Source organism: Lemur catta, chromosome 22, assembly GCF_020740605.2.
Source record: "Lemur catta isolate mLemCat1 chromosome 22, mLemCat1.pri, whole genome shotgun sequence".
Lineage (NCBI taxonomy): Eukaryota > Metazoa > Chordata > Mammalia > Primates > Lemuridae > Lemur > Lemur catta.
In genome coordinates, this window is record NC_059149.1 from 7,280,189 (window position 1) to 7,294,721 (window position 14,533).

The window sequence follows — 14,533 nt, forward strand, 5'->3', positions numbered from 1 at the left end:
ATTTTTAAAAATTTTGTTTTATTTATTTGGTTTTTCCCTCAATGGATAGGTATAGACTATATTAAAAATGATTATTTGGTATGAGAATATGACGAAAGCTGTGATGAAAAAATTGCTGCAGACCTGGCCACCACTGGTAGTATCGTTTTTTGGCCTGTGTATGTGTTTGCAAGTGTTAATAACACTACTATTAATTTTGAAATTAATGTCGTACATATATCCAAATCTGTATCCTCAGTCATGTCTCTAAATATATGCAACAATATATCTTTTAAATTGCAGTTGTGATATAGATACCCAGAAAGCTAACAAAAGACTACAGATTGAGACTGTCGAGCTGTTTAAGGCTTGAGGTCAAAACATTTAGCTGCTTACAGGGTCAAAAGGAGGGGTCAGGCTCTGGTGCCATCCATGATGTGGAAGATGATAATTTTCAACGTCATGGTGCCGCGTGAACCCCACGATTATGTTGTCTCCCGACGTGGCTGGCGTCTCCATCATCTTCGGTATTTTTGAAGATCTGGTGCTGCCTTATGGCCGCTTGTGACCCCTGAGACGCGGTAAAAGAAAACTACTGCCTGCTCCCTCCATGCTTCCCTGGGGCCGTGAAAGTGTCCCCTCAGCCTGCTCGGGTGAGGGAGTCCGTCTCGGTCCTTGTGCGGCGCGCGGCGGCGACATCCGGAAGGCAGGTCAGGTCGCGGGCCAGGGCTGCGGGGACGGCGAGGGGCGCGTCCCATCGGCTGGTGCGGGGCGAGGGACAAAAACGGTGACAGGAAGGTTTGTCCTGACAGGGAAAGGGCTCGTGTTAAGCATCTCCAAAACCGTCCCGTTAGGGAACACAGTGATGATTTGTTTCATAAACCTAAACGTCCCTCCCGTGTGCGGTGGGGGGTTAGCCGTACGATTTTCCGTGGCTCCCTTTTGTGCAGAGAGGAGGGTGGGGGACGTGTGGCCCTCGGGCCGCATGTGGCTTCCCGGACCCTCGAGTGCGGCCTTCCGATAAGCCCTTTTAACAAAGGGATTGTTCTGTGACGTTGGGGTCCGGCGGAGGCCACGCTGGGGGCTCTGGAGGCCGCAGATTCCCCACCCTTGGATCGGTCCCACGACAGCGGCTGCGGAATTTCTAGTTTTTTGTTTCTTTCGAGTTCAATGCGGAGACGCAGAGCTTGTTAGTGATGAATTGCTAAAACTGACCCTGCCGGGAGGAAACGTCGGAGGCCGGGACGGAAGGACGGCGAGGCCTGTCGCTGGGGCTGGCGCGCCCTCTCGCGGCCGTGGCCCGTACTGAGGTAGCCGGCCCCCTCGCGGCCCGTCCCGTTCCCAGAGCGGAGTGAGCGACGAACGGGACTCCCGCCCGCCCGGCTGGACTTGACGTTCACAGGTCACCGGATTTTCCCATTCAGAAAAAGATGCATCAAAGTAGTTTTGTTTGCGGAATACAAGTGTGGTATTTGTTTTATTATAGCCACGCGTGGTGAGTGGGGACCAGTTTGCTACAGAGCATGAGTGCTGACGCCAAATGGTTTTTGGTTGTACATGAGGATTCTTATTTTTTTGAGACACAGTCTCTCCCTGTTGCTCGGGCTACACTGCAGTGGCCTCAGCCTCGCTCACAGCAACCTCCAACTCCTGGGCTCCAGCGATCCTCCTGCCTCAGCCTCCCCAGGAGCTGGGACTACAGGCGTGTGCCACCATGCCCGGCTAATTTTTTCTATTTTTTTCTTTTGTAGAGATGGGGGTTTTGGTCTTGCTCAGGCTGGTCTCGAACTCCTGAGCTCAAGGGATCCTCCTGCCTGGGCCTCCCAGAGTGCTAGGATGACAGGCGTGAGCCACCATGCCTGGCCCTTATCAGCTTTTTTTTTTTTTTGTGGTGTAAGCTTTAAAAAGCTATTCTTTTAGCAATTTTGAAATATATGATATATTATTATTAACTGTGGTCACCATACAGTGCAATAGATCACTAAGACGTGTTCTCCCCAGTGGGGCAAGGGGAGATGTGAGTTTTTATCACGAATGGGTGTTTGATTTCTGAGATGAATCACACTTGGTCTTGGTACATAATCCTTTCTGTAAATTCCTGAATATGGTTTGCTAACATTTTGTTGAAAATATGTATTAATGAGGGATATTCATATGTCGTTTCTTTCTCTTGGGTTGTCTTTTCTTTCATATTAGAATAAATTAAGTCTTCATATTTGGTAGTGTAACTCCTTCAGTTTTGTTAACCTTCTTTAAGATTGCTTTGAGTATATTTAGCCCATAGACTATTTCTCAATTTATTAACATAATCTGCTTGGATTTTGGCTAAAATGTATTGTGCATACAGATTTAATTGAGAAATGTTGACTACTTTAGTGATGTTGACAAATTTAATGTTGCATTTTTAAACCCACCAAAAAGCTATATTCTTTTAGTTATTTAAATCTTCTTTAATATTTCTTGGAAATATTTTAGTTTTCTATGTGGAAAGCTTACATAATTTTTGTTAAGATATAATCCTAGATATGTTTTGATGATGTCAGAAATGATCTAGCATTTTACTTTCCATTTTCTCTCTTTGACGGTGAACAGAAATGCAATTTACATTTGGATATTTAAATTGAATATTGAAATTGCTGAACTCATGTATTAATTGTAATAACTTATTTGAATATTTTTAAAATTTTCTACATATATGATAATTTGTCTAAGAATAAAGACAATTTGAGTTTATTCTTCCCACTCTTTTACATTTTTCTACTTTCCTTGCCTGGTTACACCATTTTCTGTAGTGCAATAGCAAGTACAAGTAATGAGATCAGGTATTCTTGTCTCATTTCCAGTATCATATGAAAAACTTTCAATATTTCATGATGAAGTATGATATTTCTGTATCTGTCAGTAGATACTCTTTTGCAGATTCAGGGCCTTCATTTCTATTTTAAGTTTGCTAAAATTTTTGCACTTGGTCAAATGCTTTTCTGCTTCTATTGAGATAATTATATCCTATTAATATAGTGAATTATATTGGTTGATTTCTGAATATTAGATTGAAATAGTCTGGCATTCTTTATTGTTAAGAAGGAACATTTAATTATATAATTTATTAATACATAACATAAAATGTATATATTTTAATTGAATATGTTACATGTGATGCGATCTCAAATGTAATATATATTCATACCTTGGGTTCTATTTATCCCATCAATTCTGTGTTCAAGCTGCATACCTTGTGTTCTACTATCCTATCAATTCTATTCCTTCTTCACCCCACTTGCCTTATTTTTTGGCTAATTAAGAAAAAAATCACCCTACTCTTTCGTCCCCTTAAGGTAAGCAGTTTCCTACTTTTCTATTAATCGTTACTGTAGGTTTTATAACAATGGTAACCATTGTTGCCATTGTTTCTATTTCATTATCTGGTGGAATCATAATTTAATTAACCTGCAGACTGCATGTGAACCCTACACTTATCATCAAATAAATTTGCTGAAAGGGTCTTCTTTATGTCTGATATAGGACAACATGGCATATATCAAAATGATAACCTCTCCACTGATTCAACTAGCACTCTACAAACTAATTGTCAATGCATAGTTGATCACTCATGAATAGTATCATTGTGTTGTGTAGACATTTGAAAACTGGAGTTAGTTTTTTCTTTGTTGAGTCAACTGGTCAAATGAATATTCTATGAGAATACAAAATTTATTTCTTTTTAAGGAAAAGACCAATTGTATCCCCTACTCATTAATTTCTCAACTGTGTGTTTGAAATTTCTATATTTGCATAATTTTCCTTATTCTATACTCCATTTCTTTTTTTCTCAGTGATAATTTACATTTATTTGTGTTTTAGCATTCATTTGTGAAATATTTCTTTTGCTTGGGCTTCTAGACCACTAATTTGCCTCTTAACAGAGATCACCATAGATTTATTTGCCTACAAAAATTTAAATTGGATAGCCTATTGTTTTTTGTATATCAGAATTATTTTTGGTGATTTAATGACATCTCCTTGAGCATTTCCTTTCATTTCTTTTTTAAAATATCTTCCATTTCAGTGAAAGTTTTCTTTTATATACATTTATAAAGCTTAATCTATCATTTTCTTGTGTCTTCTTGAGTGAATTGTCAAGGCCAACTTATATACTCTGAAGGCAGTTTTTTCCTGCTCCTAAGGGTTAGTGGAGACTGAACTGCAAAGCTATCATCCATGTGGTGGAAATAAAAAAATCTGCCCTGATTTTAGTTATCCTTGTAGGCAAGCAGAAGATGGGACATAAACCAGAATAAATTTTATCCAGAACTATACTTCCTCTCCTGCTTCCCCAGGACTATAAACTCTAACAGATTTCCTGGGACCAGCATCAGGAAGGTAGGTTTTTCTTTCCTGGAGAACATTCATCGGTTTTATTTTACTAATAGAACACCCTCGGGAACTCATGAACTGTATTCTTTGGCCCAGATGGAAGATGTGTTTGCTTCTCCTCATTTCTCCACTGGATATCCCAGTACAATTCCTGGTTGTCGTGGTAACTATTCCTATATAGCTATCACATCCACATGCCCCGCCCCACTTCTTTGCCATATGTTATGTTTATTTTTGTCCTTAATATCAGAGAGAAAGTTTTTCTTTTGATTTCCTGTTCATGGAAAAATATTTAGGAGTGTTCTAAGATTCTGCTTGTGATTATCTTATCTTGAGCAGTAAAGAAGTCAAAGCAAGCAGAAATTATCTGCAAGTTTTACAAAAACTGTTTCTATGATTATCTCACATAAGGAACGTAAAATACAGTAATGTTAAGTAAATTTAGGATCCTCATTAAGATTTTTTTAAAATCTAGAATATAACTTGTGAACAAATACTGATTATAAATGTGTGTTAATTCCTAGGTATTGTAAACCTCATCATGCTAAAGGTTAAATAAATGATCCTTTATTTCAATAAGTTTGTCTTTGAAGGAAGCAACAAAAACAACAAAAAATACCCTCACTTACTGACTAGGTGATAATCTGATTACCTAAAAAAATCATATCACAAATAAATAAATAAATGAAAGAGTGGGAATAGAGATTAAGTGAACGGAAACAAAACAAAACAATATATTTTTAAATTATACTGTAAAACAATCTGTTTTTAAATGTAGTTTTCTCCATTCCTCCTAATGCTATCATCCACATCATCATCTTTCTTCCTCATTTGAGTGTTAGAACGTAGGGTTTATGTTGTGGTTTTTCTCCAAGAACTGCATATAAGGAAAATAAGGGTGCTCTCTGAAAATCAAGTTTAGAATTATCACATATTTACTAGTTGCCACTTATTTACCAAGAATACTGCTCTGAAACCAGACATTTTAAAAATGCTAAGACACAGAGCCCCTTTTCTCTGATTGACTTTATTTTTCACACTGCAGCTAGAGGCATCTTTTTAAGACATACATTTTATTAAGACAATCCTCAGTTTAAAGTTTTTCCTTTTTGCCCTTGGGAAAAATTCCCAGATCCTTATTGTGTCATAAAAGGCTCTTTGTGAGTGTACATTTCAGCTGTGTCTTTTGCTCTCTACATCTTGCTGCTGAAGTTCTTGCTGTTCCATAAACAAAACATCCTCTCTTGTCTGCAGACCTTTGTATATGGTTTTCCTTTGCCGGCAGTGGAAAACCCTGCCTACAATATCTTTCTAAATTGACTATATTCCCTTAATCTTTCAAGATTCAGCACAGTTGTCTGAATCTCTGAGCTCTAAGGTTCTCTTTTGATTTGACTTAATGAATCCTTCCTCGGTCTTACAGCATTTACTTCACTGTGCTTCAATTGCTTGGTTGTTCATTTTCCTTCCTCCTTTAATTGAATGGCTCTTCTTGAGAAAACCGGCTATGTCTTATGCATTTCAAAAATCTCTGGTTCATAGCAATATTCTTGGTAAATAAACAGTAACAGACATTTTATGAAAGGGATAAATTCTTATCTTACATTCTCCTCTTCTTTTTCTCTTCCTTTCTTTAGTACTCATCCTTGTTTACTTATTATCAACAATGAAAATAGTAATTATAGACCATGTACTGTATTATGCTCATTAAGTACATGATCAAAAAAATCTTTTTAATACCTGATGAGGTATTTTTTGAATGTGCAAACTGATGTTCAGAAAGGTGAAATTATTTGCCCAATGATATAAAACAATTAGAATTCTGTCAGAGCCAGGTTTCAACTCTCCCTCTCTCTCTTCCTCTCTCCGTCTTATTTCCAAGTCTGAACTGACATCTCTGTATTGTTAATTTTGAAAAGAGAGCTTGGCATGCAAGGGAGGTTTTTAGGATGTTGACAGATCAACTAGATTAGTAGATAGGGACCAAATCAAATGGTTCCGCTATCTGATGCCTAGCACTTCAGATTATAGCATGTTGACATTATAAAAGTATTAAAATTTTTCTAATAAAAATGATAATATTATATTCACATTAAGAATATTGCTGTAGTCAGGGAGGGCGAAATGTGTCAATAGGAAAGGCAAGGAGGGAGATCAGCAGTGAGCCTTGAGCACTTGTCCAGGAGAACTGACTCTTGTGCTTTTGGGCCTAGGAAATGAGAGAAAGACAGTTTTAATAGATATGAGAAAAGATGCAATCTACAGGAATCACAGGCAATGTAGATGGAATTGAAATACAATGACAAAGACATGTAGAAAGACTTACAATTTTCCAGTTTGAGGCATGACTGAGTAGGTGTGCATTGATACCATTTTTTCAGTAATACAGGGCAAAAGGACATAAAAATAGCTTATGGGAGAAAGATGTGGAAAATACATTTGGTTTTGGAAACATAAAGCATTTTTAAAATATATTTTTAAACCATTTAAACTGAACTTTTTTTTGTTTTTCCTCTGTAGTACGTGTACTAAACAATTACTTCAGAAAATTATCACAATAAAAATATATGCTTAAAGAAGTTCTGATTCTTTTTACTATTAGAACTTTGCCAAAGGTCATCATGTTTATAATACCAACATACAGCACAATATAAGATAAATATATATGTATATATCTTTTTTTAAATTTCAGCTTATTATGGGGATATAAAAGTTCAGGTTATGTATATTGCCCATGCCCTCCCATCCCCCTTACCCGCCCACCCCGAGTCAGAGCTTCAAGCGCGTCCATTCCCTAGACTGTGTGCATCGCATTCATTATGTTGCTGTACACCCATCCCCTTCGCCCCCCACATCTGTCCAACCCCCAATTGGTGTTATTCCCAAATGTCCACTTAGGTGATGATTAGGGAAACCAATTTGCTGGTGAGTATATGTGGTGCTTATTTTTCCATTCTTGGGATACTTCACTTAGTAGAATGGCTTCCAACTCTCTCCAGGAGAACAAAAGAGATTCTAAATCACCATTATTTCTTATAGCTGAGTAATACTCCATGGTATACATAGACCACATTTTACTAATCCACTCATGTATTGATGAGCATTTGGGTTGTTTCCACATCTTTGCAATTGTGAATTGTGCTGCTATAAACATTCGGGTGCAGATGTCTTTGTAATAGAACGTCTTTTGTTCTTTTGGGTAGATGCCCAATAATGGGATTGCTGGGTTGAACGGTAGGTCTACTTGAATCTGTTTAAGGTATCTCCATATTGCTTTCCACGGAGGTTGTACTAGTTTGCAGTTCCACCAGCAGTGTATGAATGTTCCTGTCTCTCCGCTTCCACTCCAACATGTATTGTTTTGGGACTTTTTGATAAAGGCCATTCTCACTGGAGTTAAGTGATATCTCATTGTGGTTTTGATTTGCATTTCCCTGATGATTAGAGATGTTGAGCATTTTTTCATATGTTTGTTAGCCATTCTTATATCTTCTTTTGAAAAATTTCTATTCATGTCCTTTGCCCATTTTTTGATAGGGTTGTTTGATTTTTTCTTACTGATTTTCCTGAATTCTAAATAGATTCTTGTTACCAGTCCTTTATGGGATGTGTAGTATGCAAAATTTTTTTTCCCATTCTGTAGGTTGTCTGTTTACTCTCATAACTGTTTCTTTTGCTGTGCAGAAGCTTTTTAATTTAATCAGGTCCCATTTATTTATTGTATATATCTTTCTTTAAAGAAATTAAGGAGCTGTATGCATGATTAAAGTATATATGAACTTATTCCAGAGAGGGCTGAGTCCTTAGGCGAGAAGAAACCTGTGGTTGCTTTCAACCTTGAGGGATGAAATGGGTATGTAATAAGTACAGTCTCCAGAAGGATAAGAATTTCTCCAGTTCATAAAATATGAGTCCCGAAGCATAGGCAAGTGTGGAAGTCAGTTGTCCCTATGCAGAGGAACTTTACTAGGACTAGGAGAAATCCTAGAACTGTAAAAAGCTGTGGTTGTGTGTGATGGCTCACGCCTGTAATCCTAGCACTCTGGGAGGCCGAGGTGGGCAGATCGTTTGAGCTCAGGAGTTCGAGACCAGCCTGAGCAAGAGTGAGACCCCGTCTCTACTAAAAATAGAAAGAAATTATATGGACAACTAAAAATATATATATATAAAGTTAGCCAGGCATGGTGGCACATGCCAGTAGTCCCAGCTACTCGGAAGGCTGTGGCCGTAGGATCGCTTGAGCCCAGGAGTTTGAGGTTGCTGTGAGCTAGGCTGACGCCATGGCACTCTAGCCTGGGCAACAGAGTGAGACTCTGTCTCAAAAATTAAAAAAGAAAAAAATAAAAAGCTGTGTAAGAATTCCCAAGGTGGACCGGAATCCAGGTGGTCCCCAAGTAGATTGGAATCTTGATGACAAAACTAGCTCTCCTGTCACAGGACTTTGGTTGAACAAGAAGTGGTGGAAGAAGATCAAGACTAGGGTAATGTATGAGTTTTCTATGGATATGTAACAACACCATAAACTTAGCGGCTTACAGCAACACAAACTTACTGTCACTGTTTCCGTAAGTTAGGATTGCAGGGACAGGTTAGCGGGGTCCTTAGCTCAGCTTCACACCAGGCTGAAATCAAGGTGTGAGGCAGGGCCAGGATCTCATCTGAAGAGTCCTCCTCCAAGTTTTTCCAATTCCTTAAAGTTGTACGGCCGAGGTCCCTGTTTTCTTGGGAGTTTTCAGCCAGAGGTCGCTACCGTCTCCTGGAGGCCACCCTGAGACCCTTGCCCACGGCCTGTCACACCGCCCAGCTTAGTCCCCCCGGTCTCCTGCAGTGAAGGCTGGAATAACGGAGCCCGGTCACGGGCGTGGCTCTTCCGATCGTGTTCGTAGGTTCCAATCCCGCAGGGGAGGGAGATTATGCACACGTGTCCCTGCGGGAGAAGGAACCACTGAGCCAACCTGGAACGCTGCCTGGCACAGTCAGGAGCTGAGAAAGATCACGGACTCGAAGTGTTGGGATCCCGTCTGCGGTCCCCAGCCCGGGATGTGGACCGGTACCCGTCCGGGTCGTGTCAGGACCGGGCCGTGTCACCGCCTGAGCTCTGCCGCATGCCCCCCTCCCACGCCCCCCGTCTGTGGGAAAACTGACTCCGTGGAACGTAGGAACCAGCGGCTGAGGCCACACAGCGGCAGGGGACTGAGGGGTGGCCGTGGGGGGCGGGTATTTACAGCCGCCCCCATCGCTGGCATCACGGCCGAGCCCCCCTCCCCCAGCCGCGGAAAAACTGCCTTCCATGAAACCAGTCCCTGTGGCCAAAAAGCTTGGGGACCTCTGCGTTTGAGAATATGTAGCAACTGACACTCTCACGTATCACTGGTGACAGCGTCAAACAGTACTACCAGAAAAAAAAAGCTCATTTCTAATAACTTTAATGGACACGTATTCTGTGAAGGGCAATTCAGTATAAGTTGATACTCAAGAGAAATGAGGTCATATGCCCCTCAAAAGCTCATACAAAATGTTCATAACAGTTTAACTCTCGATAGACAAAAACTGGAAAACAATCAAGATGTTTCTTAACTACAGAATGAATGTTTTTGTGTAAGCATTCAGTGGAATGCTACTCAAAAATTAAACACGCACAAACACAGTTAACCCCAACAATATGAGTAAGTCTTCAAAAAATACATTTATCGGAAAAGCATAGCCAGATGTAAAAAATACATATTGTAATATATCATTTCTGTGAAATTTAGAACAGGCAAAGCCACTCTTTGGATCTACATATCAGAATATGGTCACCCAGAATGATATAAAAATGAAAGAGGCACAAAGGAACATTTTGGAGTAAGAGGAATGTTCTGTATTTTGATTTCACGGTGGTCAGTTATATAAATTTTATCTGAGCTGTACAGCAACAACTAGTGCATTTCACTGCATTTAAATACTACCTAAATAATGTTAAGAAATAAAATAAAAATAAGTAAAAATAACACCAAACAAGTAAAAAGTCCAGAGTAGATTTTTGAAATATATATATCTGAAAGACGGGATGCATCCAGCATATTAAGAATTACTACATAATAATAAGAAATAGATAAACAACCCAATATAAAACTCAAACCCCCAGTAAAAATTGGCAAAAAATTTTAAAAGGCATTGCATCAAAGATAAATACCAATACAAATAAAATTTCTCAACTTTTTGACTCATAAAGGAAATAAAAATTAAAACCACAGTGAAATATCACTAACAGACCAGAATAGTTAAAAATAAAGACCTATACCATAAAATAATGACAAGGACTTGGAGCAACTTGAATTCTCATGCACTACTGGTAGCATTAGAAATTGTTTGGCATATTGACATATTGTTTCGCAATAGACTAAAATTAAACCTGGTCTATCCAACAATTCTATTCCTAAATATATATCCCATATAAATGAGCATATATGTGAATAAAAAGCCATTTATAAGAATGTTTATGTTGGTGTTTTCCATGATAACCAAGGACTGAAAACAGTCCAATTGTGTATATTTATAAATGAGCATGACCTGGTGCTACTGACATCATGGATCAGTCACATAAGCAATATTGAGAGAAATAACAGAAAACACTACATATATATAACATGATGCCATTTATAAAAAATTCAGAAAGTGGCCAGGGGAAGAAAATGATTGGCAAAGTGTTCCATGGCTCTCGTGATATATTTCTTTTTTTTTTTAAAACCACTTAACATGTCTATTACTTTTATATGTAGACTAGTATGCAAGAAAAATAAAATGGTAAATTCAGGAGTTCAGACATCTTAGATAAGACGACTTCTGAGCTTCAGAAAGATGTGGAAACTTTTCTTGAAGAAATTTTTCTTTCTTTTTCTCTAAACTTTTCTTCCTTGTTCTGATGCGGGCTGTTTTCTCAAGTTTCAGTCTGTTAAAACGTTCCACATAAGGCATTGCAAAGAATCGTTTCCTATGGTAGCTTTTATTTAGGTACCAAGGTATGTATAGACCATGGCTTGAACTTGTGCCAGATGATTCTTCCAAAGATATCTCTTCTCCAAGCACCAGATCCAGCTAGGATTTTTTTGACCAGTCTGAAGAAGCCTTAGGGCATCTTCTCTTTCCTGGACAACTTTATCTAATGCATCCATGGAATCTACTACCTTCTCTAACCGCTCTGGACTTGGCATTGGCAAGCTCTGCCGCTTGGCCTCCTGCTTTAGGGTTAACAGCATATTTCTTTCTTTCAGTAGGACATACCAAAGTTTATGTAAACCTTCTTTACTTTTGTTCCTTAATTGCTGATAGGTCCATGATGCTCCAGATTTTACTTTTCTTCTCCCCAATTCTTTGGGTCATCAACAAATTCTTCCAGTCCTTTTCTTCAGGATGTAGTATGAAGTGATTTGCACTGGTGAAAGCATGTGACATCTGGTATATTCTTAGGCAACAAACTAAGAGAAAGCCTGCAACTTGTGCTGACTGGGACTGGAAGAGTTATGAACAATCTGGACGCCTTCAGGGCGGCTGAGACTCTTCTATAAACAATAGCCAAACTAGTTGCAGCCATTTTTTCACATAACTAACCAAATCGCGTTTTCTCCAACAACGCGGTGATATATTTCCTGATCTGTATTTCACATTGGTTATGTTGACTTTGTAAAAATCCATCCCATCCTGCAATTATGAATTACTTATAAACTATATTTTAATGTAAGTTTACTTTAAAAACGAATACATGAATCTTCCTGTTCATTGCTTTGACTCTGCCTTTTGGAAGTCATTTTTTTTTCAGTCTCAAATAGAGGACAAATGGAGTCCTTCCAAGGGACTTAGGGGCTGAGACCTCCCATGTCCCACAGTGCTCCACACCGACCCTCAACCACCTGGGCTCTCACAGTCACCTGCCTCTTGCAGGGGTCACCTCGTGCTCCCAACTGCTCGCCATCCCCCAGCGCCAACTGCCCTTACTCCAGCGGGGATCCAGAGGTCAGGCCATGCTGCGTCCTGTTCCTGCTCAGCTGGCTCTGGACAGACAACGGTAAGTAGAAGAACCCTCCTCCGCCCTTTCTGGAACCTCAGCTGTCCTCTCCCGTTGCCTCCACCCTACACGGGTCATCCCGGGGAACGTGCTTTCCGTGGGGCTCCAACTGAGCAACTCTGAGCCCACTTGTCATTGCCGCCTTCCCCATCCAAATTCCCGTGGCCTTGCGGGGAGGAGAGAAGATGGGAACCGCAGTGGCCCAGGGGCCTGCGCCAGGTTGCAGCTGCAGTTTCCGTCCTGGCTAGGGAGGTATGTTTGAAGTGATTCTGAAGGATTGAGGAAGTTTGCGAAAAAATGGTAGCACATAGACTGCAGACCTGGGGTTTAGATGTCGGAGTAGAGAAGGAAACTGTGAGGTGGTAAATGTTCTTATGATACATTTTTCTCCTTGCAGATCCTCAACAACACAGTTTGCAGATTACTATTCCCGAGAAAATAAGGTCACTTGAAAGCGAAGGTTTTGAATCCAACGTAAGAGTATTTCCGCCCCTCCTTTTTTTCAATTTAAAAATCATTTGATCTTGTAGTTTCTAAGTTAACTTGGTGTTGTCCATCCACAGTCGTTTAATGGATTTTCTATTCATGTTCAGATTTTCTGAGGTGGAAAATCCCTTTTAAAAATGAGTCAAGATTAACAATGCTTATTAGCAATATAATGCCGTCCTACTGGATATAGAAGCCCAACTCTAAATTACTGAAACCTACCTTCCTCCTAGGTAGCCTCTGTAAATCATTGCTAAGAAAATCGGCTAAGCCTTTCAACCTAGGAATTCTCTTTCTCCACCCCAACCTCGGTTACATATGGGAGGTGTGATTTCAGGTGACTTAACTATCTGGGTTGGTTATTTGATTTGGTGATATGGATTGATCGTTGGCTACTTTATTGCAAATATTTTAATAATTATGACTGATATATTTGATTCCATTTCAGTTCAATTTTTGAATCAGAGCTATACTTTTTTTTTCTTTTCAAGATTAATTAGATAGCTTCTTCCTTTTCTCCTAAGTTCTAGAACAATTTCTACGGAAGTGAAATCATGTTCCTTGAGAAATATTACACTTCAGTTTTTTTGGTTGGCATTAATGTATTCTGGTAATTTGCATGTAATTAATCCCTTGGCAATTAGTTACTAGTCTCCCTAATACAGAGTTTTTGAGCTTAAATATCTCAATATTCTACTATTTTCCAAAAGAACTATAAATTTCTTCTATTAATCTATCAATCAATTTATCTACTTATCCATCCATCCATCCACCCACCCACCCATGCATCCATCATCTATCTATCTAATCAACTTATGTATCCATCCATCCACCTGTTATCTATCATTTGAGAGTCTCTTTAAATTTTATCTAACTTCTACCCTCTCAATTTTTTCATGTTATTCATGTCTAATTCTAATTTGGTTTTACAGCCAACTGTAGTTATAATTTCCAATTGTCAATACCATGGCTAGCAGGTATTGATATTTCTTATTCCAATTCAAAAATTGAGGAGTGATTGTTTTCCCATTAATTCCTGCTTTTTCCATGTCTCACAAGTTTTAATATGTATATTTCTTTCTTAGGGTTTTAATTTAAAAATATAATTTTTAATTGAAAAAATAATAATTTATATATTTAAGGTATAATGTGATGTTTTAATGTTGTTATAAATGTATTTATAAATTTAGCATAATTAAATCAAGCTAATTAGCATATTCATCACCTTGCTTACCTAATATTTTTCATAGTGAGACATTTGAAAATTACTCTCCTAATATTGTCACTCTACTGTACAATAGATATCAAAACCTATTCCTCCTGTCTATCTGAAACTTTGTACCCTTTGATCAACAACTCCCCACTCCCTACCTCCCCACCAACAGCAGCCTCTGAGAACCAACATTATACTGGCCACTTCTATAAGTTTAACTTCATTAGATTTCACATGTAAGTGAAATCATGCAGTATTTGTCTTTCTGTTCCTGCCTTAGTATAATGTTCTCCAGATTCGTCCATGTTATCCCAAATGACAAGACTTCCCCCTTTGTAAAGGTTGACCAGTATACCATTATGTGTGTATACCACATTTTCTTTATCCATTTATCTGTTGATGGACACTTAGGTTGTTTACATATCTTGATTATTGTG

The 14,533-nt window shown here is 38.8% G+C and overlaps 1 protein-coding gene and 1 pseudogene across 1 annotated transcript in view; one reads left to right on the forward strand and one right to left on the reverse strand.

The window, feature by feature from the left end:
* Positions 1–619: 619 nt before the first annotated feature.
* On the reverse strand, positions 620–11,926 carry LOC123626425 (annotated as a pseudogene).
* A 281-nt stretch (positions 11,927–12,207) lies between these two features.
* ADAM2 (ADAM metallopeptidase domain 2) overlaps positions 12,208–14,533 on the forward strand; it is a 125,726-nt gene continuing 123,400 nt past the window's right edge. Inside the window, exons 1-2 of the mRNA XM_045535373.1 lie at positions 12,208–12,397; positions 12,795–12,871. Of these exons, the coding sequence (XP_045391329.1) occupies positions 12,208–12,397; positions 12,795–12,871 (267 nt within the window). The remainder of the gene's footprint in view (positions 12,398–12,794; positions 12,872–14,533) is intronic.